Source organism: Bufo bufo, chromosome 1 (assembly GCF_905171765.1).
Source record: "Bufo bufo chromosome 1, aBufBuf1.1, whole genome shotgun sequence".
NCBI lineage: Eukaryota > Metazoa > Chordata > Amphibia > Anura > Bufonidae > Bufo > Bufo bufo.
In genome coordinates, this window is record NC_053389.1 from 205,308,829 (window position 1) to 205,331,602 (window position 22,774).

Sequence of the window (22,774 nt, forward strand, 5' to 3'; positions counted from 1 at the left end):
GTTGGGTTTGATATGGTTTGTTGTGAGAATTAAGAGACCAGTGGTGAATGCTGCAAATTTGTGTTCTCATCCCCCAATCTTAACTGCCTGAATTTCTAGTTCCTGCCTTAAACATTGCACAAGCATTTCTATCACAAGGGCAAATAATAACGGGGATAAGGGACAACCTTGTCTAGTGCCATTTGTAAGGACATGATGTTGTTGACTGCTGTTGTGGTGGAAGAATGAGTGTATATTGTGAATGTCACATCAATAAAAGAGATAGGAAACTGAAATTTTAAAAGGGTCCTCTTGATAGCCAATCTATTTTGTGAAATGCCTTCTTTGCATTTGTGCCGAGAAGGACTAAGTGAATTTATTTATGGGTTTGTAGGTGTGTGGCCAACTCGCAAGATCTTTAAGGTCTACATTTAAGAAAGAAATAGGATGGTAGTTAGCACAGGAAGACAAGGTCCTTCTCTTCTTTAGGGATCAAGGAGATTTGAGCTCAGGTCATGTCAGTGAAGAGTGCAACATTTTGAAAAGCAGAGTTACATATTGGGAGTAGATGAAGTAAGAGTACAACTTGAAATGTTGTTTTTAACAGCTAGTTTTAATTCTTGTAAGGTGAAGAATTTAGACAAGGATATTTTTTGCTGTAGGGATAAAGAAGTCACATGTGGTGAGAGAAAAACCGGTTAATTATGTCTACACAATGGTGAACTGGGAGATGAAGAAGTACAGGTCAAAGATTATACACTTTGTGAAATACCCCAAATTATTCTCCTATTGCTGCAGTATAGTTCTCTACTTTACGAATTTCTAAGTAAGTGAACAAAATGATTACATCTTTGTTTAATTCTATTGATCATAACTAGAGTTGAGCGAACACCTGGATGTTCGGGTTCGAGAAGTTCGGCCGAACTTCCCGGAAATGTTCGGGTTCGGGATCCGAACCCGATCCGAACTTCGTCCCGAACCCGAACCCCATTGAAGTCAATGGGGACCCGAACTTTTGGGCACTAAAAAGGCTGTAAAACAGCCCAGGAAAGAGCTAGAGGGCTGCAAAAGGCAGCAACATGTAGGTAAATCCCCTGCAAACAAATGTGGATAGGGAAATGAATTAAAATAAAAAAAATAAATAAAAAAATGAACCAATACCAATTGGACAGAGGTCCCATAGCAGAGAATCTGGCTTCACGTCAGCAGAGAATCAGTCTCTTCATGCCATAGCAAAGAATCTGGCTTCATGTCAGCAGAGAATCAGTCTCTTCATGCCATAGCAGAGAATCTGGCTTCATGTCAGCGCAGAATCAGTCTTCATGTCATAGCAGAGAATCAGGCTTCACGTCACCCACCACTGGAACAGGCCACTGTCACACATTTAGGCTCCGGCACCCAGGCAGAGGAGAGAGGTCCCGTAACAGAGAATCTGGCCTGATGTCAGCACAGAATCTGTCTTCATGTCATAGCAGAGAATCAGGCTTCACGTCACCCACCACTGGAACAGGCCACTGTCACACATTTAGGCCCCGGCACCCAGACAGAGGAGAGCGGTCCCATAACAGAGAATCTGGCCTTATGTCAGCGCAGAATCTGTCTTCATGTCATAGCAGAGAATCAGGCTTCACGTCACCCACCACTGGAACAGGCCACTGTCACACATTTAGGCCCAGGCACCCAGGCAGAGGAGAGAGGTCCCGTAACAGAGAATCTGGCCTTATGTCAGCGCAGAATCTGTCTTCATGTCATAGCAGAGAATCAGGCTTCACGTCACCCACCACTGGAACAGGCCACTGTCACACATTTAGGCCCAGGCACCCAGGCAGAGGAGAGAGGTCCCGTAACAGAGAATCTGGCCTTATGTCAGCGCAGAATCTGTATTCATGTCATAGCAGAGAATCAGGCTTCACGTCACCCACCACTGGAACAGGCCACTGTCACACATTAAGGCCCCGGCACCCAGACAGAGGAGAGCGGTCCCGTAACAGAGAATCTGGCCTTATGTCAGCGCAGAATCTGTCTTCATGTCATAGCAGAGAATCAGGCTTCACGTCACCCACCACTGGAACAGGCCACTGTCACACATTTAGGCCCAGGCACCCAGGCAGAGGAGAGAGGTCCCATAACAGAGAATCTGGCCTTATGTCAGCGCAGAATCTGTCTTCATGTCATAGCAGAGAATCAGGCTTCACGTCACCCACCACTGGAACAGGCCACTGTCACACATTTAGGCCCCGGCACCCAGACAGAGGAGAGCGGTCGCGTAACAGAGAATCTGGCCTTATGTCAGCGCAGAATCTGTATTCATGTCATAGCAGAGAATCAGGCTTCACGTCACCCACCACTGGAACAGGCCACTGTCACACATTTAGGCCCAGGCACCCAGGCAGAGGAGAGAGGTCCCGTAACAGAGAATCTGGCCTTATGTCAGCGCAGAATTTGTCTTCATGTCATAGCAGAGAATCAGGCTTCATGTCACCCACCACTGGAACAGGCCACTGTCACACATTTAGGCCCAGGCACCCAGGCAGAGGAGAGAGGTCCCATAACAGAGAATCTGGCCTTATGTCAGCGCAGAATCTGTCTTCATGTCATAGCAGAGAATCAGGCTTCACGTCACCCACCACTGGAACAGGCCACTGTCACACATTTAGGCCCAGGCACCCAGGCAGAGGAGAGAGGTCCCGTAACAGAGAATCTGTCCTTATGTCAGCGCAGAATCTGTATTCATGTCATAGCAGAGAATCAGGCTTCACGTCACCCACCACTGGAACAGGCCACTGTCACACATTTAGGCCCCGGCACCCAGACAGAGGAGAGCGGTCCCGTAACAGAGAATCTGGCCTTATGTCAGCGCAGAATCTGTCTTCATGTCATAGCAGAGAATCAGGCTTCACGTCACCCACCACTGGAACAGGCCACTGTCACACATTTAGGCCCAGGCACCCAGGCAGAGGAGAGAGGTCCCGTAACAGAGAATCTGGCCTTATGTCAGCGCAGAATCTGTCTTCATGTCATAGGTGACGTGAATCAGGCTTCACGTCACCCACCACTGGAACAGGCCACTGTCACACATTTAGGCCCAGGCACCCAGGCAGAGGAGAGAGGTCCCGTAACAGAGAATCTGGCCTTATGTCAGCGCAGAATCTGTATTCATGTCATAGCAGAGAATCAGGCCTCACGTCACCCACCACTGGAACAGGCCACTGTCACACATTTAGGCCCCGGCACCCAGACAGAGGAGAGCGGTCCCGTAACAGAGAATCTGGCCTTATGTCAGCGCAGAATCTGTCTTCATGTCATAGCAGAGAATCAGGCTTCACGTCACCCACCACTGGAACAGGCCACTGTCACACATTTAGGCCCAGGCACCCAGGCAGAGGAGAGAGGTCCCGTAACAGAGAATCTGGCCTTATGTCAGCGCAGAATCTGTATTCATGTCATAGCAGAGAATCAGACTTCACGTCACCCACCACTGGAACAGGCCACTGTCACACATTTAGGCCCCGGCACCCAGACAGAGGAGAGCGGTCCCGTAACAGAGAATCTGGCCTTATGTCAGCGCAGAATCTGTCTTCATGTCATAGCAGAGAATCAGGCTTCACGTCACCCACCACTGGAACAGGCCACTGTCACACATTTAGGCCCAGGCACCCAGGCAGAGGAGAGAGGTCCCGTAACAGAGAATCTGGCCTTATGTCAGCGCAGAATCTGTATTCATGTCATAGCAGAGAATCAGGCTTCACGTCACCCACCACTGGAAAAGGCCACTGTCACATATTTAGGCCCAGGCACCCAGGCAGAGGAGAGAGGTCGCGTAACAGAGAATCTGGCTTCATGTCAGCACAGAATAAGTCTTCATGTCATAGCAGAGAATCAGGCTTCACGTCACCCACCACTGGAACAGGCCACTGTCACACATTTAGGCCCCGGCACCCAGACAGAGGAGAGGTTCATTCAACTTTGGGTTGCCCTGCAATATAATGGTAAAATGAAATTAAAAATAGTATTGAATGAGGAAGTGCCCTGGAGTAGAATAATATATTGTTAAGGGGAGGTAGTTATTATCTAATCTGCACAAGGGATGGACAGGTCCTGTGGGATCCATGCCTGGTTCATTTTTATGAACGTCAGCTTGTCCACATTGGCTGTAGACAGGCGGCTGCGTTTGTCTGTAATGACGCCCCCTGCCGTGCTGAATACACGTTCAGACAAAACGCTGGCCGCCGGGCAGGCCAGCACCTCCAAGGCATAAAAGGCTAGCTCTGGCCACGTGGACAATTTGGAGACCCAGAAGTTGAATGGGGCCGAACCATCAGTCAGTACGTGGAGGGGTGTGCACAGGTACTGTTCCACCATGTTAGTGAAATTTTGCCTCCTGCTAACACGTTCCGTATCAGGTGGTGGTGCACTTAGCTGTGGCGTGGTGACAAAACTTTTCCACATCTCTGCCATGCTAACCCTGCCCTCAGAGGAGCTGGCCGTGACACAGCTGCGTTGGCGACCTCTTGCTCCTCCTCTGCCTTCGCCTTGGGCTTCCACTGGTTCCCCTGTGACATTTGGGAATGCTCTCAGTAGCGCGTCTACCAACGTGCGCTTGTACTCGCGCATCTTCCTATCACGCTCCAGTGTAGGAAGTAAGGTGGGCACATTGTCTTTGTACCGGGGATCCAGCAGGGTGGCAACCCAGTATTCCGCACACGTTAAAATGTGGGCAACTCTGCTGTCGTTGCGCAGGCACTGCAGCATGTAGTCGCTCATGTGTGCCAGGCTGCCCAGAGGTAAGGACAAGCTGTCCTCTGTGGGAGGCGTATCGTCATCGTCCTGTGTTTCCCCCCAGCCACGCACCAGTGATGGGCCCGAGCTGCTTTGGGTGCCACCCCGCTGTGAACATGCTTCATCCTCATCCTCCTCCACCTCCTCCTCATCCTTGTCCTCCTCGTCCTCCAGTAGTGCGCCCTGTCTGGCCACATTTGTACCTGGCCTCTGGTGTTGCAAAAAACCTACCTCTGAGTCACTTTGAAGAGACTGGCCTGAAAGTGCTAAAAATGACCCCTCTTCCACCTCTTCCTCCTGGGCCACCTCCTCTTCCATCATCGCCCTAAGTGTTTTCTCAAGGAGACATAGAAGTGGTATTGTAACGCTGATAACGGCGTCATCGCCACTGACCATGTTGGTGGAGTACTCGAAACAGCGCAACAGGGCACACAGGTCTTGCATGGAGGCCCAGTCATTGGTGGTGAAGTGTGTCTGATCCGCAGTGCGACTGACCCGTGCGTGCTGCAGCTGAAACTCCATTATGGCCTGCTGCTGCTCGCACAGTCTGTCCAGCATATGCAAGGTGGAGTTCCACCTGGTGGGTACGTCGCATATGAGGCGGTGAGCGGGAAGGCCGAAGTTACGCTGTAGCGCAGACAGGCGAGCAGCGGCAGGGTGTGAACGCCGGAAGCGCGAACAGACGGCCCGCACTTTATGCAGCAGCTCTGACATGTCGGGGTAGTTGCGAATGAACTTCTGCACCACCAAATTCAGCACATGCGCCAGGCAAGGGATGTGCGTCAAACCGGCTAGTCCCAGAGCTGCAACGAGATTTCGCCCATTATCGCACACCACCAGGCCGGGCTTGAGGCTCACCGGCAGCAACCACTCGTCGGTCTGTTGTTCTATACCCCGCCACAACTCCTGTGCGGTGTGGGGCCTGTCCCCCAAACATATGAGTTTCAGAATGGCCTGCTGACGTTTACCCCGTGCTGTGCTGAAGTTGGTGGTGAAGGTGTGTGGCTGACTGGATGAGCAGGTGGAAGAAGAGGAGGAGGAAGCTGAGTAGGAGGAGGAGGAGACAGGAGGCAAAGAATGTTGCCCTGCGATCCTTGGCGGCGGAAGGACGTGCGCCAAACAGCTCTCCGCCTGGGGCCCAGCCGCCACTACATTTACTCAGTGTGCAATTAGGGAGATATAGCGTCCCTGGCCGTGCTTACTGGTCCACGTATCTGTGGTTAGGTGGACCTTGCCACAGATGGCGTTGCGCAGTGCACACTTGATTTTATCGGACACTTGTTTGTGCAGGGAAGGCACGGCTCTCTTGGAGAAGTAGTGGCGGCTGGGAACAACATACTGTGGGACAGCAAGTGACATGAGCTGTTTGAAGCTGTGTGTGTCCACCAGCCTAAATGACAGCATTTCATAGGCCAGTAGTTTAGAAATGCTGGCATTGAGGGCCAGGGATCGAGGGTGGCTAGGTGGGAATTTACGCTTTCTCTCAAATGTTTGTGAGATGGAGAGCTGAACGCTGCAGTGTGACATGGTTGAGATGCTTGGTGACGCAGGTGGTGGTGTTGGTGGTACATCCCATGTTTGCTGGGCGGCAGGTGCCAACGTTCCTCCAGAGGCAGAGGAAGAGGCCGAGGCGGCGGCAGCAGCAGCAGAAGAGGCAGCAGGGGGAGCCTGAGTGACTTCCTTGTTTTTAAGGTGTTTACTCCACTGCAGTTCATGCTTTGCATGCAGGTGCCTGGTCATGCAGTATGTGCTAAGGTTCAGAACGTTAATGCCTCGCTTCAGGCTCTGATGGCACAGCGTGCAAACCACTCGGGTCTTGTCGTCAGCACATTGTTTGAAGAAGTGCCATGCCAGGGAACTCCTTGAAGCTGCCTTTGGGGTGCTCGGTCCCAGATGGCGGCGGTCAGTAGCAGGCGGAGTCTCTTGGCGGCGGGTGTTCTGATTTTGCCCACTGCTCCCTCTTTTGCTACGCTGTTGGCTCAGTCTCACCACTGCCTCTTCCTCCGAACTGTGAAAGTCAGTGGCACGACCTTTATTCCATGTGGGGTCTAGGACCTCATCGTCCCCTGCATCGTCTTCCACCCAGTCTTGACCCCTGACCTCCTGTTCAGTCTGCACACTGCAGAAAGACGCAGCAGTTGGCACCTGTGTTTCGTCATCATCAGAGACGTGCTGAGGTGGTATTCCCATGTCCTCATCATCAGGAAACATAAGTGGTTGTGCGTTAGTGCATTCTATCTCTTCCACCCCTGGTGAAGTGCTAGGTGGATGCCCTTGGGAAACCCTGGCAGCAGAGTCTTCAAACAGCATAAGAGACTGCTGCATAACTTGAGGCTCAGACAGTTTCCCTGATATGCATGGGGGTGATGTGACAGACTGATGGGCTTGGTTTTCATGCGCCATCTGTGCGCTTTCTGCAGAAGACTGGGTGGGAGATAATGTGAACGTGCTGGATGCACTGTCGGCCACCCAATTGACTAATGCCTGTACCTGCTCAGGCCTTACCATCCTTAGAACGGCATTGGGCCCCACCAAATATCCCTGTAAATTCTGGCGGCTACTGGGACCTGAGGTAGTTGGTACACTAGGACGTGTGGCTGTGGCAGAACGGCCACGTCCTCTCCCAGCACCAGAGGGTCCACTAACACCACCACGACCATGTCCATGTCCACGTCCGCGTCCCTTATTAGATGTTTTCCTCATTGTTCCCGTTCACCACAATTTTGAGAATGGCAAATTTGGGAATAGTTTTTCAACCCAGAAAAAAAAGTGTGCTTTTACGGTCACTACAAATAACTTGAGCAGCTAAAACAGTACAGATTTGCTTGAATAGAAATGTGAGACCTGTTTTTTTTTTTGCACTGTGTGACAGGTTAAGGTTTAATCTCAGAATCAGACTTCTATATGCACGGTAGCGTGTGTCTTAGGTTTTTCTGAATGACACTATCAATACCTTCAATGTAAGATATCCTTTTTGGGATAGATTTCAAGTAGGCCTCAAATACCAGAAACTAGTTATTTGGAGAATGGCAAATTTGGGATTAGTTTTTCAACCCAGAAAAAAAAAAGGGCTTTTACGGTCGCTACAAATAACTTGACCAGCTAAAATAGTACAGATTTGCTTGAATAGAAATGTGAGACCTGTTTTTTTTTGCACTGTGTGACAGGTTAAGGTTTAATCTCAGAATCAGACTTCTATCTGCACGGTAGCGTGTGTCTTAGGTTTTTCTGAATGACACTATCAATACCTTCAATGTAAGATATCCTTTTTGGGATAGATTTCAAGTAGGCCTCAAATACCAGAAACTAGTTATTTTGAGAATGGCAAATTTGGGAATAGTTTTTCAACCCAGAAAAAAAATTGTGCTTTTACGGTCACTACAAATAACTTGAGCAGCTAAAACAGTACAGATTTGCTTGAATAGAAATGTGAGACCTGTTTTTTTTTGCACTGTGTGACAGGTTAAGGTTTAATCTCAGAATCAGACTTCTATCTGCACGGTAGCGTGTGTCTTAGGTTTTTCTGAATGACACTATCAATACCTTCAATGTAAGATATCCTTTTTGGGATAGATTTCAAGTAGGCCTCAAATACCAGAAACTAGTTATTTTGAGAATGGCAAATTTGGGAATAGTTTTTCAAACCAGAAAATAAAGTGTGCTTTTACGGTCACTACAAATAACTTGACCAGCTAAAACAGTACAGATTTGCTTGAATAGAAATGTGAGACCTGTTTTTTTTTGCACTGTGTGACAGGTTAAGGTTTAATCTCAGAATCAGACTTCTATCTGCACGGTAGCGTGTGTCTTAGGTTTTTCTGAATGACACTATCAATACCTTCAATGTAAGATATCCTTTTTGGGATAGATTTCAAGTAGGCCTCAAATACCAGAAACTAGTTATTTTGAGAATGGCAAATTTGGGAATAGTTTTTCAACCCAGAAAAAAAAGTGTGCTTTTACGGTCACTACAAATAACTTGACCAGCTAAAACAGTACAGATTTGGTTAAATAGAGATGTGAGGCCTGTTTTTTTTTGCGCTGTGTGACAGGTATAGGTTTAATCACAGAATCAGATTTCTATCAGCACGCTAGCGTGTGTCTTAGGTTTTTCTGAATGACACTATCAGTACCTTCAATGTAAGATATTCTTTTTGGGATAGATTTCAAGTAGGCCTCAAATACCAGAAACTAGTTATTTTGAGAATGGCAAATTTGGGAATGGTTTTTCAACCCAGAAAAAAAAGTGTGCTTTTACGGTCACTACAAATAACTTGACCAGCTAAAACAGTACAGATTTGGTTAAATAGAGATGTGAGGCCTGTTTTTTTTTGCGCTGTGTGACAGGTATAGGTTTAATCACAGAATCAGATTTCTATCAGCACGCTAGCGTGTGTCTTAGGTTTTTCTGAATGACACTATCACTAGCTTTAATGTAAGATATTCTTTTTGGGATAGATTTCAAGTAGGCCTCAAATACCAGAAACTAGTTATTTTGAGAATGGCAAATTTGGGAATGGTTTTTCAACCCAGAAAAAAAAGTGTGCTTTTACGGTCACTACAAATAACTTGACCAGCTAAAACAGTACAGATTTGGTTAAATAGAGATGTGAGGCCTGTTTTTTTTTGCGCTGTGTGACAGGTATAGGTTTAATCACAGAATCAGATTTCTATCAGCACGCTAGCGTGTGTCTTAGGTTTTTCTGAATGACACTATCACTAGCTTCAATGTAAGATATTCTTTTTGGGATAGATTTCAAGTAGGCCTCAAATACCAGAAACTAGTTATTTTGAGAATGGCAAATTTGGGAATAGTTTTTCAACCCAGAAAAAAAATTGTGCTTTTACGGTCACTACAAATAACTTGAGCAGCTAAAACAGTACAGATTTGCTTGAATAGAAATGTGAGACCTGTTTTTTTTTGCACTGTGTGACAGGTTAAGGTTTAATCTCAGAATCAGACTTCTATCAGCACGGTAGCGTGTGTCTTAGGTTTTTCTGAATGACACTATCAATACCTTCAATGTAAGATATCCTTTTTGGGATAGATTTCAAGTAGGCCTCAAATACCAGAAACTAGTTATTTTGAGAATGGCAAATTTGGGATTGGTTTTTCAACCCAGAAAAAAAAGTGTGCTTTTACGGTCACTACAAATAACTTGACCAGCTAAAACAGTACAGATTTGGTTAAATAGAGATGTGAGGCCTGTTTTTTTTTGCGCTGTGTGACAGGTATAGGTTTAATCACAGAATCTGATTTCTATCAGCACGCTAGCGTGTGTCTTAGGTTTTTCTGAATGACACTATCAGTACCTTCAATGTAAGATATTCTTTTTGGGATAGATTTCAAGTAGGCCTCAAATACCAGAAACTAGTTATTTTGAGAATGGCAAATTTGGGAATGGTTTTTCAACCCAGAAAAAAAAGTGTGCTTTTACGGTCACTACAAATAACTTGACCAGCTAAAACAGTACAGATTTGGTTAAATAGAGATGTGAGGCCTGTTTTTTTTTGCGCTGTGTGACAGGTATAGGTTTAATCACAGAATCAGATTTCTATCAGCACGCTAGCGTGTGTCTTAGGTTTTTCTGAATGACACTATCACTAGCTTCAATGTAAGATATTCTTTTTGGGATAGATTTCAAGTAGGCCTCAAATACCAGAAACTAGTTATTTTGAGAATGGCAAATTTGGGAATGGTTTTTCAACCTAGAAAAAAAAGTGTGCTTTTACGGTCACTACAAATAACTTGACCAGCTAAAACAGTACAGATTTGGTTAAATAGAGATGTGAGGCCTGTTTTTTTTTGCGCTGTGTGACAGGTATAGGTTTAATCACAGAATCAGACTTCTATCAGCACGCTAGCGTGTGTCTTAGGTTTTTCTGAATGACACTATCACTAGCTTCAATGTAAGATATTCTTTTTGGGATAGATTTCAAGTAGGCCTCAAATACCAGAAACTAGTTATTTTGAGAATGGCAAATTTGGGAATGGTTTTTCAACCCAGAAAAAAAAGTGTGCTTTTACGGTCACTACAAATAACTTGACCAGCTAAAACAGTACAGATTTTGTTAAATAGAGATGTGAGGCCTGTTTTTTTTTGCGCTGTGTGACAGGTATAGGTTTAATCACAGAATCAGATTTCTATCAGCACGCTAGCGTGTGTCTTAGGTTTTTCTGAATGACACTATCACTAGCTTCAATGTAAGATATTCTTTTTGGGATAGATTTCAAGTAGGCCTCAAATACCAGAAACTAGTTATTTTGAGAATGACAAATTTGGGAATGGTTTTTCAACCCAGAAAAAAAAGTGTGCTTTTACGGTCACTACAAATAACTTGACCAGCTAAAACAGTACAGATTTGGTTAAATAGAGATGTGAGGCCTGTTTTTTTTTGCGCTGTGTGACAGGTATAGGTTTAATCACAGAATCAGATTTCTATCAGCACGCTAGCGTGTGTCTTAGGTTTTTCTGAATGACACTATCAGTACCTTCAATGTAAGATATTCTTTTTGGGATAGATTTCAAGTAGGCCTCAAATACCAGAAACTAGTTATTTTGAGAATGGCAAATTTGGGAATGGTTTTTCAACCCAGAAAAAAAAGTGTGCTTTTACGGTCACTACAAATAACTTGACCAGCTAAAACAGTACAGATTTGGTTAAATAGAGATGTGAGGCCTGTTTTTTTTTTTGCGCTGTGTGACAGGTATAGGTTTAATCACAGAATCAGACTTCTATCTGCACGCTAGCGTGTGTCTTAGGTTTTTCTGAATGACACTATCACTAGCTTCAATGTAAGATATTCTTTTTGGGATAGATTTCAAGTAGGCCTCAAATACCAGAAACTAGTTATTTTGAGAATGGCAAATTTGGGAATGGTTTTTCAACCCAGAAAAAAAAGTGTGCTTTTACGGTCACTACAAATAACTTGACCAGCTAAAACAGTACAGATTTGGTTGAATAGAAATGTCAGGTCTATTTTTTAGGCGCTGGGTGACAGGCTCAACTTGCCCCTGATGTAATATATGGCCAAAAAATAACCACACTGTTGATGGTTAAATGCACTTGGGTGACACAGGCTCAGCCTGCACCAGATGTAGTATATGGCCAAAAAATAATCAGACTGTCGATGGTTAAATGCACTTCGGTGACACAGGCTCAGCCTGCAGCTGATGTAGTATATGGCCAAAAAATAACCAGACTGTTGATGGTTAAATGCACTTCGGTGACACAGGCTCAGCCTGCAGCTGATGTAGGATATAGCACAAAATAACCACACTATCGATGGTTAAATACACTTGGTGATAGCTTGTGCTGGCGCACCACAAGTCACAAAATGGCCGCCGATCACCCCAGAAAAAAAGTGATCTAAAAACGCTCTGGGCAGCCTCAAAAAAGTGAGCAAGTCAATAATAGCACTTCAATGATCCACAGCTGCAGATCGATCACAGAATAAAGTCTTTTGGAGGAGTTAATCTGCCTAATCTCGCCCTAACGTCGCAGCTGCAACCTCTCCCTATACTGATCATAGCAGAGTGACGTGCGGCGCTACGTGACTCCAGCTTAAATAGAGGCTGGGTCACATGCTGCACTGGCCAATCACAGCCATGCCAATAGTAGGCATGGCTGTGATGGCCTCTTGGGGCAAGTAGTATGACGCTTGTTGATTGGCTGCTTTGCAGCCTTTCAAAAAGCGCCAAGAAAGCGCCGAACACCGAACCCGAACCCGGACTTTTACGAAAATGTTTTACGAAACTATACAGTTCGGGTTCGCTCATCCCTAATCATAACCTTTGAGGCCTTATTAGCATGTGAAGAATTTGTGTTGAGATGTTAAATAGTACTTAACTAAGGAGGCATTACATGAATTGTTCAGCTCTGTTCTTAAAATGCCATGATCCTTTTTTACTTACTTTCTGAATGTACTGATTGTACCTTTTCAATATTGCTTACAAATTGGGCATTTGCCAGAAATGTGTAAAATTACCCCCTGGGACACATGAATGTGGGGCGGCTAACATTTCATCCTTTAAAAAGCCTCTGCTATTCATAGAGATCCTTTTGTGGTGATGTTGCTCAAGTTTTTTTCATCATCACCAATAATACATAGATAATAATACATAAAATAGTTTGGGACCCATTTGTAAACATTGATAAAGCTGATATCATACCCAATGTCTGCTCAAGCGGCGATTTAAAGGAGAAGTGAGAACTCAATTAGTGTGTTTTACAAGAAAACATTTTTTTTATGATTGCTATGTCAAGATGGAAGTTATAGGTCTCTTGCAAGAAAATGTTTCTGCTCCTAGGAAATGACACCTTAGTGTTGTCATAAAGACACTGGGCCGACCCGGCCATTCAGATTCCTACTTTTATTTATGTACCTACTGCAGGTAGAAAAGGTAGATAACAGCAGTGTTAAACATTTTTTAACTCTGGTCTCTATTTGGTGAATGAAGTTGATACTGTATATATATATATATATTTTATATGCATTGCCATATTATGACACGCAGAACTTTTTTTTATAGTTATATCTACTAAGTTGAGTCAGGGTTAATTTTTTGTGGGGTTTTTATTGAAACCATTTTGGAGTGTGTCTGTGACTTTTTGATGACATTTTATAAAAATGTTTTTGGTAAGTTAAGTGATGAAAAAAATTGCGATTTTTTTTTCCCCATTACGCCATGTACCGTATGGGATAGATATTTTTATATTTTAATAGTACAGGTGTTTTTGGATTCGACAATGCCCATGATGTTTATATTTTTTATTGTTTATGTATTTAATTTTTTTATTCTAGGAAAAGGGGGGTGATTTAAATTTTTATATATTTTTTAAATATTTTTATAATTTTGTTTTAACTTTTGTTCTAGCTCCTCTAGGAGGCTACAATACAGACTAGTCAGATTTTAATGTTATTCTATGTTGGTCTGCCACCTGCAGGTCAACATAAGAACTTCAACTCTAATATGCTGATTCTCTTCAGAGAGACTCAATGTGTTAGAAGGAAGGATCAGCTTCCCCGATCACTGCACTTAGGAGCTGATCTTTTGCCATTTTGACGCCGTTGTCACGTTTGACCACGGCATCTAAAGGGTTAAATGGTACAGAGTTCTGCTGTTTGAAACAGCAGAGACCTGCCGGCTATGGAGCCTGCTGCACGTGTGAAACGGCGCCATGTTCAAAGACCCTCCCATAAAAATGATTTTATTGTGTAAAACTGAACAAAAAAAAAAAAAAAAACGGACAAATTTGGTATCATTGCATCCGTAACTTGCTCTATAAAAATATCACATGATCTACCCCCTCAGGTCAGTGCTATAAAAAAAAAAAAAAAACGGTGCCAAAACAGACATTTTTTGGTCACCTTGCTTTACAAAGTGAATTATCAAGTGACCAAAAAGTACTATGTATGCCAATATTGTACCAATGAAAACGTCACCTCATCCTTTCCTTCGTCAGAAAAAACAAAACATATGGCTCTCAGAAAATGGCATTGCAAAACCATGATTTTGTTTTCAAAAATGCTTTGTGTAAAACTGGTAAAACATAAAAACAAAACTATATAAAATTGGTATCTCTGTAATTGTACTGACCATAAGCGTGAAAATAACATGTCATTTTCCCCCCATGATGCATGCTGCAATAACAAAATCTAAAAAACTGTTCATCCTGCTTCCCAAAAAGCATAATAAAAAGTGACCAAAAAGTTGTATGTACCCTAAAATAGAACTGATGATGGTGGCGAATCATCCCACAAAAAATAAGCCCTTGCATAGCATCATCGAGAGACATAACGTATGGTTGTCAGAAAATGGCTATACTGGTCCCTAGAGGCTGTTAAATAGCGAAATGGTGCCCATAAATGAATCCATCAAAATCTGCACAAAAAGACAAATATTTCCCTTCTGAACCCTGCAGCATATTCAGCAGTTAGCACAACATTTATGGCATTTCAGCATCTAGTAGAACTAACAATTTAAAGAGCACAGAGTCTCAAATGGTACAATCTGGGCACAACATACTGGACACTGAAATGCAATATCTGTGTAAAACTTTTAAATTTAAATTTAAATTTTAAATTTCAAACTGTCCCCTGCTCATTAAGTTCTACAAAACACCTGTGGGGTGAAAGTGCTCACTCCACTCCTCAATAAATATCTTGAGGGGTTCGGTTTCTAATATAGGGTCACTTCTCAGGGGTCCCATTTATTATTTCACCCCAGAGCCTCTACAGTTGTCAGCACAAGATGTGTAAATCACCACATTGGGCCTCAAATGTGCATGCTGCTCTTTTACTCCTGAGCTCTATTGTACGTCCAGGGAAAAGATTAGGGCCACATGTAGGGTTTTTATAAAATCAGGAAGCCTGGCATAATAATAAGAAGGCTCATTTTTCACACTGCCACATAATAGGCACAATATATTGGCCACTGATATGGCATATCTGTAATTTTTACTTTGCACCCTCTGCTGTGAATTGATTTTTGCAAAACACCTGTGGGGTCAAAATGCTTGATCATCGGGTGAATTCATCTTTCGTGTGAACACCTCAATCATCATTTCTAGGCAGTAAATCTTGCTGTGTGAACAGTACTTTGCTGCCCAGAAACAATGAATCTGTCGAGTGATTGTAGTAGCCAACAATCTTCCCCATACAATTGCGGTATCACATGTAAATGCAGGCCTTTCATCCACTTACGAGCAGACAGAACAGTCCCTTCTTGATAATTTTCTGCTCCAACGTGCCATATAAATCCAGAATTGCCGTTACCTTTAGGCTACATGCACACATGAAAAAAAAGTCGGTAAAAAACAGACATTTTTAATTTTAACGGACGTTTGTTTCACTGATGCCTTTCTGAGAAACGGACGTTAAAAATAGACCCATTCTATTGTATGGGAGAACATTTTTTGACACCTTTTTTTTTACTGACAGTCAAAAAAACTGTTGTGTGCATAACCCCATAAACTACCATTTGTCTTAAAGCGAACCTTTCACCTGGATTTCACTTAATAAACTATCAAAAGTAACTTATAGATCATCCTCATTGTGTTAGCACACGGTCTTGTCTCGCTTTTCTGTGATGTATATGCATGGAAAATCGCTTTATAAAGTACTCTTCTCCAGCTCCACAAGTCACGGTAGAAGTCAAGGGGGTAGCCCTTCCCTCACTCCAGGCTGTAACTCCCCTGCCCTAACCCCGTCTCTATGCAGTCTAATTGACACCCGGCTCAGTCGCCGGGACCGCGCTTGTACAGGCGGCGCATGCACCGTCGGACTCAAGCGCGATCCTGTAACTGAATCGCGCATGCGTTGTCCCCGATGCCTGCCTGTCTTCTCTCCCTCACACGCGATTCAGTTACAGGATCGCGCTTGAGTCCGACGGCGCATGCGCCGCCTGTACAAGCGCGGTCCCGGCGACTGAGCCGGGTGTCAATTAGACTGCATAGAGGCGGGGTTAGGGCAGGGGAGTTACAGCCTGGAGTGAGGGAAGGGCTACCCCCTTGACTTCTACCGTGACTTGTGGAGCTGGAGAAGAGTACTTTATAAAGCGATTTTTCCATGCATATACATCACAGAAAAGCGGGACAAGACCGTGTGCTAACACAATGAGGATGATCTATAAGGTACTTTTGATAGTTTATTAAGTGAAATCCAGGTGAAAGGTTCGCTTTAAAACAGACGTGTGATGGCCGTTAAAAAAATGTACATGACATGTCCGTTTTTCACTGTCGTGTGCATGTAGCCTTAGGGCTCTTTCACACTTGTGTTGTTGTGTTCCGGCATAGAGTTCCGTCGTCGGGGCTCTATGCCGAAAGAATCCTGATCAGGATTATCCCAATGCATTCTGAATGGAGAGAAATCCGTTCAGGATGCATCAGGATGCCTTCAGTTCCGGACAGGAACATTTTTTGGCCGGAGAAAATACCGCAGCATGCTGCACTTTTTGCTCCGGCCAAAAATCCTGAACACTTGCCGCAAGGCCGGATCTGGAATTAATGCCCATTAAAAGGCATTAATCCAGATCTGGCCTTAAGCTAAACGTCGTTTCGGCGCATTACCGGATCCGACATTTAGCTTTTTCTGAATGGTTACCATGGCTGCAAGGACGCTAAAGTCCTTGCAGCCATGGTAAAGTGTAGTGGGGAGCGGGGGAGCAGTATACTTACCGTCCGTGCGGCTCCGGGGGCGCTTTAGAGTGACGTCAGGGCGCCCCACGCGCATGGATGACGTGATCGCATGGATCACGTCATCCATGCGCATGGGGCGCCCTGACATCATTCTGGAGCGCCCCGGGAGCCGCACGGACTGTAAGTATACTGCTCCCCCGCTCCCCACTACTACTATGGCAGCCAGGACTTTAATAGCGTCCTGGGTGCCATAGTAACACTGAACGCATTTTGAAGATGGATCTGTCTTCAAATGCTTTCAGTTCACAAATGGAGTGCACGACGGATCCGGACAACGCAAGTGTGAAAGAGGCCTTAGTCTAGTTGCTATCATTGACAGCTACAGGTAAGGAAAAAGATAAGATACTGAGAATAAAATCTTCAAGATAATTCATAGTTCACTTGTTAGCGATTACCTCGCTGTGTAACAGTGCCACCAATAGATCATTCATGCGAGCACAAAAATCATCGTTTGCCGGCAGCAGATCATCTGTGTAAACAGCATCTCCTGCTGGCAAACAACGAGTTTGTATGAAGAAGAGTGATGGCAATAGTGATCACTCCTCCCCATACTGTGGCATGGTCCCCATCACTGACGAATGCTTCCTTCCCGACAATTGCCTGATGTATCCTCCTGTGTAATGGGACCTTTACAACTGAATGTAGTAGATGTTATTTGCTGATCTGTAACTACTGATTAGTAACTACTAGTTTATTCCCTTCTTTTCTTAAAGGGATTCTCTGGGACAGGATTATGGATGGTTATACTTTTAATAGCCACATGGGGGGGAGGATTTCCTAAGCAAATTGCAACAGGATTCTGTCATAATTTTTACTAAAGAATATATTAAACTGTAAGAGCTAAATTATGTGTTTTGGGAGTGCCAAATGTAGTCAAAACTGGAACTTTTATTTTTTCCTGGAACTTATACATCCTAAAATTAGACTAGTAATTTAAAATAATTATGATTTTCATAAACTTTTCAGCAGATTATATTTATAAAAAATTTCAATTGTGTTATAATTAGTAGTACAACTGTATACTGCAACTGATCAGCGGGTGTGAACCCACTGTGCCACTGACTGGCTATACTCTGGAGGGGCATGTCTAAGCAACTACCTGGTTTTCACTAGAGCCTCAGATGGTGAGGATAGACTTGAGCCATTAGGGTAGTTGCCAGGGGCTACTCCAGAGCAATCCCGTGGCAGCTGGTCCAGGTGGACCAGGAGATACCTGGGTATGTACCAGAAGTACACACGTAGTCAGGCAGGCGGGGTCATTACCTGGAGCAACAGTGCAGTACCGAAGGGTGAGGCAGAGGCATAGTCAGACAAGCAAAAGGTCAGGGCAGGCGGCACAGGTACAGGCCAGGCAATCCGGGTCAGCAATAGGAAAGGATCAGACGATAAGCAGAGTCGAGGAACAAAGTATAGATCAGGAGCACACGAGAATATCAGGCAATAGCAAACTCAAGGACCTTGACACTGAGGCATCTGGGAAGGGGTCTGAGCCACTTAAATACCTGCAGGAGAGCCAGGGTTTGTCAGCGAGGTCACCTGACCTAACCCACACAGCCCAGGGAGTGATGTGCTTTGCCCTTAGAGCAGTGTAATAGGAAACCAGCCGAACTCATGCTGTGTCCAGGGCTGAGTGGAAGCTGTGGAGCGGAATCCTCAAAAGCAATACCAGCTACAGAAACAGAGCCCATGACCACAGCGGTGAAATTGGAAGCACCGACCACACGTCACCGCTGAGCACGGTGCCCGGGACTGCGGTGATAAGCAGGGGCAACAGCGGCATACAGCAGCCGCTGTTACAACAACCAAGACCTTAGCTGACCTTACTTACCTTAGCATCAGTAGTGTTTTTATTTCTAAATTAGAAAATCATTTCTTTATAATTGAAAAGATTTATAACCCAAATGAAGATGTTATCACCAGGAACCTAGTGATAAATAAAGATTAAACTGTAACTTTCATATCAGTACTGGTTTATATTAACTATGCCAGGCCAGCATAGAACAAAATGGGGCAGATTTACTAATAGTGTTGTTGTACTTTGCACTAAGAATATGAGTCACAGTCTTAATCTTAGACAAATGTACTATTCTGGCACATGGAATATCGTAAATCCAGGGCAAGATTTGCTCTAGAATTCCGTTAATGCACAAAACATTTGTCTATGCACCAGAATTGTGCACCTAAAATTTTTCCATGAGCCCACAATTTTGACTTTGCACCAAAAAACTGTCTAGTCTAAGCTTATGCCACCTATAGTGGCATGAACTTAGTTGATGAAGTGGTGGTCACCAGAAAAATGTTTCTTTGGTTGGACCGCGCTGCCTAAGAAGTCACAGGAAATCCACAATCGAAGCCAGCAAAATAATCACGGACATGGGGAAGCCAACAGGCCAGTCAAAGCCTCTCCTCCTCTCCTTTCCAATCTTCTATGGAACACCAAAAATTGCATCCAATAGTGAAGTACCATCATGCAAATTGGAGTAAAAATGGTTTTATTATACTCACAATATACAAGTATATACGAGCAATATACAATGGATCCTTCACCCGACCCGGGTTTCGCTCAGTCGAGCTTCCACCCCTGACAAAGCTCGACTGAGCGAAACCCGGGTCGGGTGAATGATCCATTGTATATTGCTCGTATATACTTGCATATTGTGAGTATAATAAAACCATTTTTACTCCAATTTGCATGACGGTACTTCACTATTGGATGCAATTTTTGGTGTTCCATAGAAGCTTGGAAAGGAGAGAAGGAGAGGCTTTGACTGGCCTGTTTGCTTCCCTATGTCCGTGATTATTTTGCTGGCTTCGATTGTGGATTTCCTGTGACTTCTGAGGCAGCGCGGTCCAACCAAAGAAACGCTTTTACCTATGTGAACTGTACCCACTTCACCATTGGGACCTGCGACGCCACTGAGCAATGTACTTTTTCAGGCTTATTTATTTCTTATAAGTCACCAGAAAAATGCCTATAAAGAAATGCATGTTCGCCGCAAAATGGCTAATAACACATACGTTTCATTTTTATTACTACACCACAAAAATGTCTATAAAGCAATATACGTTCACCACTGAACGGCTAATAGGACGTAGTTTTTTTTCTTATTAATACACCTTAAAAATGTTTATAAAACAATGTACATTCACCGCTGAATGGCTAATAAGATGTACTATTTTTTCTTATTAATACACCAGAAAAATGTCTATAAAGAAATGCACTTTCCCCGCAAAATGGCTAATAAGACGTACGTTTTTTTCTTATCACTACACCACAAAAATGTCTATAAAACAATGTACGTTCACCACTGAATGGCTAATAAGATGTAGGTTTTTATTTATTAGTACACCACAAAAATGCTTATAAAACAATGTACGTTCACTGCTGAACAGCTAATAAGACGTACCGCTGTTATATTCTGGTTTTAAAAAAAGACCCATTTTGTGCAAGACACTACATTTGGGGCCTTTGCTGCATTTGTCACAGTCAAATACAACCAGTCAATACTGCAGTTACATTGTTGGTTGACAAATTTTCTTTTTTTGTGACCGTTAAGTAATTGTATAAAATTCGCCTGTCACACTATCGTGTGACCTCAAGAAATTTTTCCTCTTTATGACAGCGGCACTGCCTTACTCTCAGTGAACTTAATTGTTGACTATTGGCGGTTACATTGTCGCCTGACATAAACCCTCTGTTAGTTTGGTGGGTGAGCGCAAAGAATGAGGAGCGCGTCAAATAAGGGACGTGGCCCCGGTCGTGGTGCTGCTGGTGGAGCTCCTGTTGCAGGGAGAGGACGTGGTCGATCTGTGCCAGCTACATGCACAAGTGAAACACCTTCCTCAGGTGCGAGTAGGCGACAGAACCTTCAGCGTTATTTGGTAGGGCCGAATGCAGCTCTACGAATGGTGAGGCCAGAACAAGTACAGGTGATAGTAGATTGGGTGGCTGACAGTGCCTCCAGCTCCTTCACATTGTCTCCCACCGAGTCTCCTGCTGAAAGATCAGAGTTGGCACCTGCAGCCCATGGCTATCAGTCTTTCACCTCACCCCCTTGCAAATCAGCCAAGCAGTCTGAGCCCCAAGTCATGGAGAAGTCTCTTCTGATTTTTGATGAGTCTGATAGCAGCGTTTCCCAGGGCCATCAACATAGCCCTGCTTCAGAAGTGGAAGAGATTGAGTGCACTGATGCTCAACCCTCACACCATGCAGAAGCCGTGGACGGGCATGGAACAACAGACCGATGAGTGGTTGGTGCAAGTGAGCCTCAAGCTCAAGCTGGTGTGCGATAATGGGCAAAATCTCGTAGCAGTTCTGGGACTAGCCGATTTGATGCACATCCCTTGCCTGGCACATGTGGTGAATTTGGTGGTGCAGATGTTCCTTAAAAATTACCTCGATATGTCAGAGCTGCTGCAGAAAGTGCAGGACGTCTGTGCACGCTTTTGGCGTTCTAACCCTGCTGCTGCTCGCCTGACAGCGCTGCAGCGCAACTTCGGTCTTCCCGCTGACCTCCTCATATGCGACGTGCCCACCAGGTGGAACTCCACCTGCACATGTTGGCCAGACTGTGCAAGCAGCAGCAGGCAATAGTGGAGTTTCAGCTACAGCACACACGGGTGAGTCGCTCTGCGGAACAGCACTACTTCACCACCAATGAGTGGGCCTGCATGCCAGACCTTTGTGCGTTGTTGAGCTGTTTCGAGTACTCCACCAACATGGCCAGTGCCGATGACGCCGTTCTCAGCGTTACTATCCCACTTCTAGGCCTCCTTGAAAAAACGCTTCGGGCGATGATGAAAGAGGATTTGGCACAGGAGGAGGAAGAAGGATCATTTCCAAGGGTTTCAGGCCAGTCATTCACAAGTGGCTCTGAGGGTGGGTTCCTGCACCCACAAACGCCAGGTACACAATTGTCCAGCGAGGGCATAGTTCTGGAGGATGACGAGGTGGAGGATGAGGAGGAGGAGGAACCGTGTTCACAGCAGTGTGGCACCCAAACCAGCTCATGGCCATTACTGGGGCGTGGCTGGGGGGATACAGTGGACACAGATGATACACCCCCCACAGAGGACAGCTTGTCGTTGCCTCTGGGCAGCCTGGCACACAGGAGCGACTACATGCTGCAGTGTCTCCGCAACGACGGCCGAGTTGGCCACATTCTAACTTGTGCTGATTACTGGGTGGCCACACTGCTGGAGCCCGTTACAAGGACAACGTACTGTCCTTAATTCCGTCACCAGAGCGTTATCGGAAGATGCGCGAGTACAAGCGCACGCTGGTAGACGCGCTGCTGGTGGCATTCCCTCCTGACAGCGGGGGCACAGTGGAAGCACAAGGCGAAGGCAGAGGAGGAGGAAGAGGTCGTCAATGCAGCTGGGGCACCGCCAGCACCTCAGAAGGCAGGGTTAGCATGGCCGAAATGTGGAAAAGCTTTGTCAGCACACCACAACAACCAGTACCACCAGCTGATATGGAAAGTCTTAGTGTAACATCCCAGAGTATGTTACTAAAACTCTGTCACCCTGCTATATAATGTTAAAGTGTGAATGTGTTATCACCCTGTGTAATCTGGCATTGCATTGATATAATCTGGATTTACTGGGACTATTTAATATGTATATGCTGTAATTCTTGATGTACACCAGCAGGTGGCAGCAGTATGTAGGCAGTCTACAGTTAGTTAGTTAATAGATCTAGACTGGAACAGACCATTCCAGGCTAGCTTCCCCCTATCTGAGGAGGAGTGGAATGTTCTAGCAGTGTACCAGCCACCCCCTGCTGGGGTAGGCTGCGTTAGTAGGAGCTCCAAGA

General features: G+C 44.9%; 1 protein-coding gene across 2 annotated transcripts in view; it reads left to right on the plus strand.

Moving 5' to 3' along the window:
- The window catches only part of LOC121002884 (sulfotransferase 2B1-like), a 178,320-nt gene that overhangs the window by 11,366 nt on the left and 144,180 nt on the right, over window positions 1-22,774 (plus strand). The window contains exon 2 of one of the 2 annotated variants that reach the window (XM_040434522.1): window positions 20,158-20,207. The exons of the other annotated variant lie outside the window; for it this stretch is intronic. Within the exon in view, the coding sequence (XP_040290456.1) occupies window positions 20,162-20,207 (46 nt within the window). The 5' untranslated portion in view covers window positions 20,158-20,161. The remainder of the gene's footprint in view (window positions 1-20,157; window positions 20,208-22,774) is intronic. 2 annotated transcript variants of the gene reach the window in all.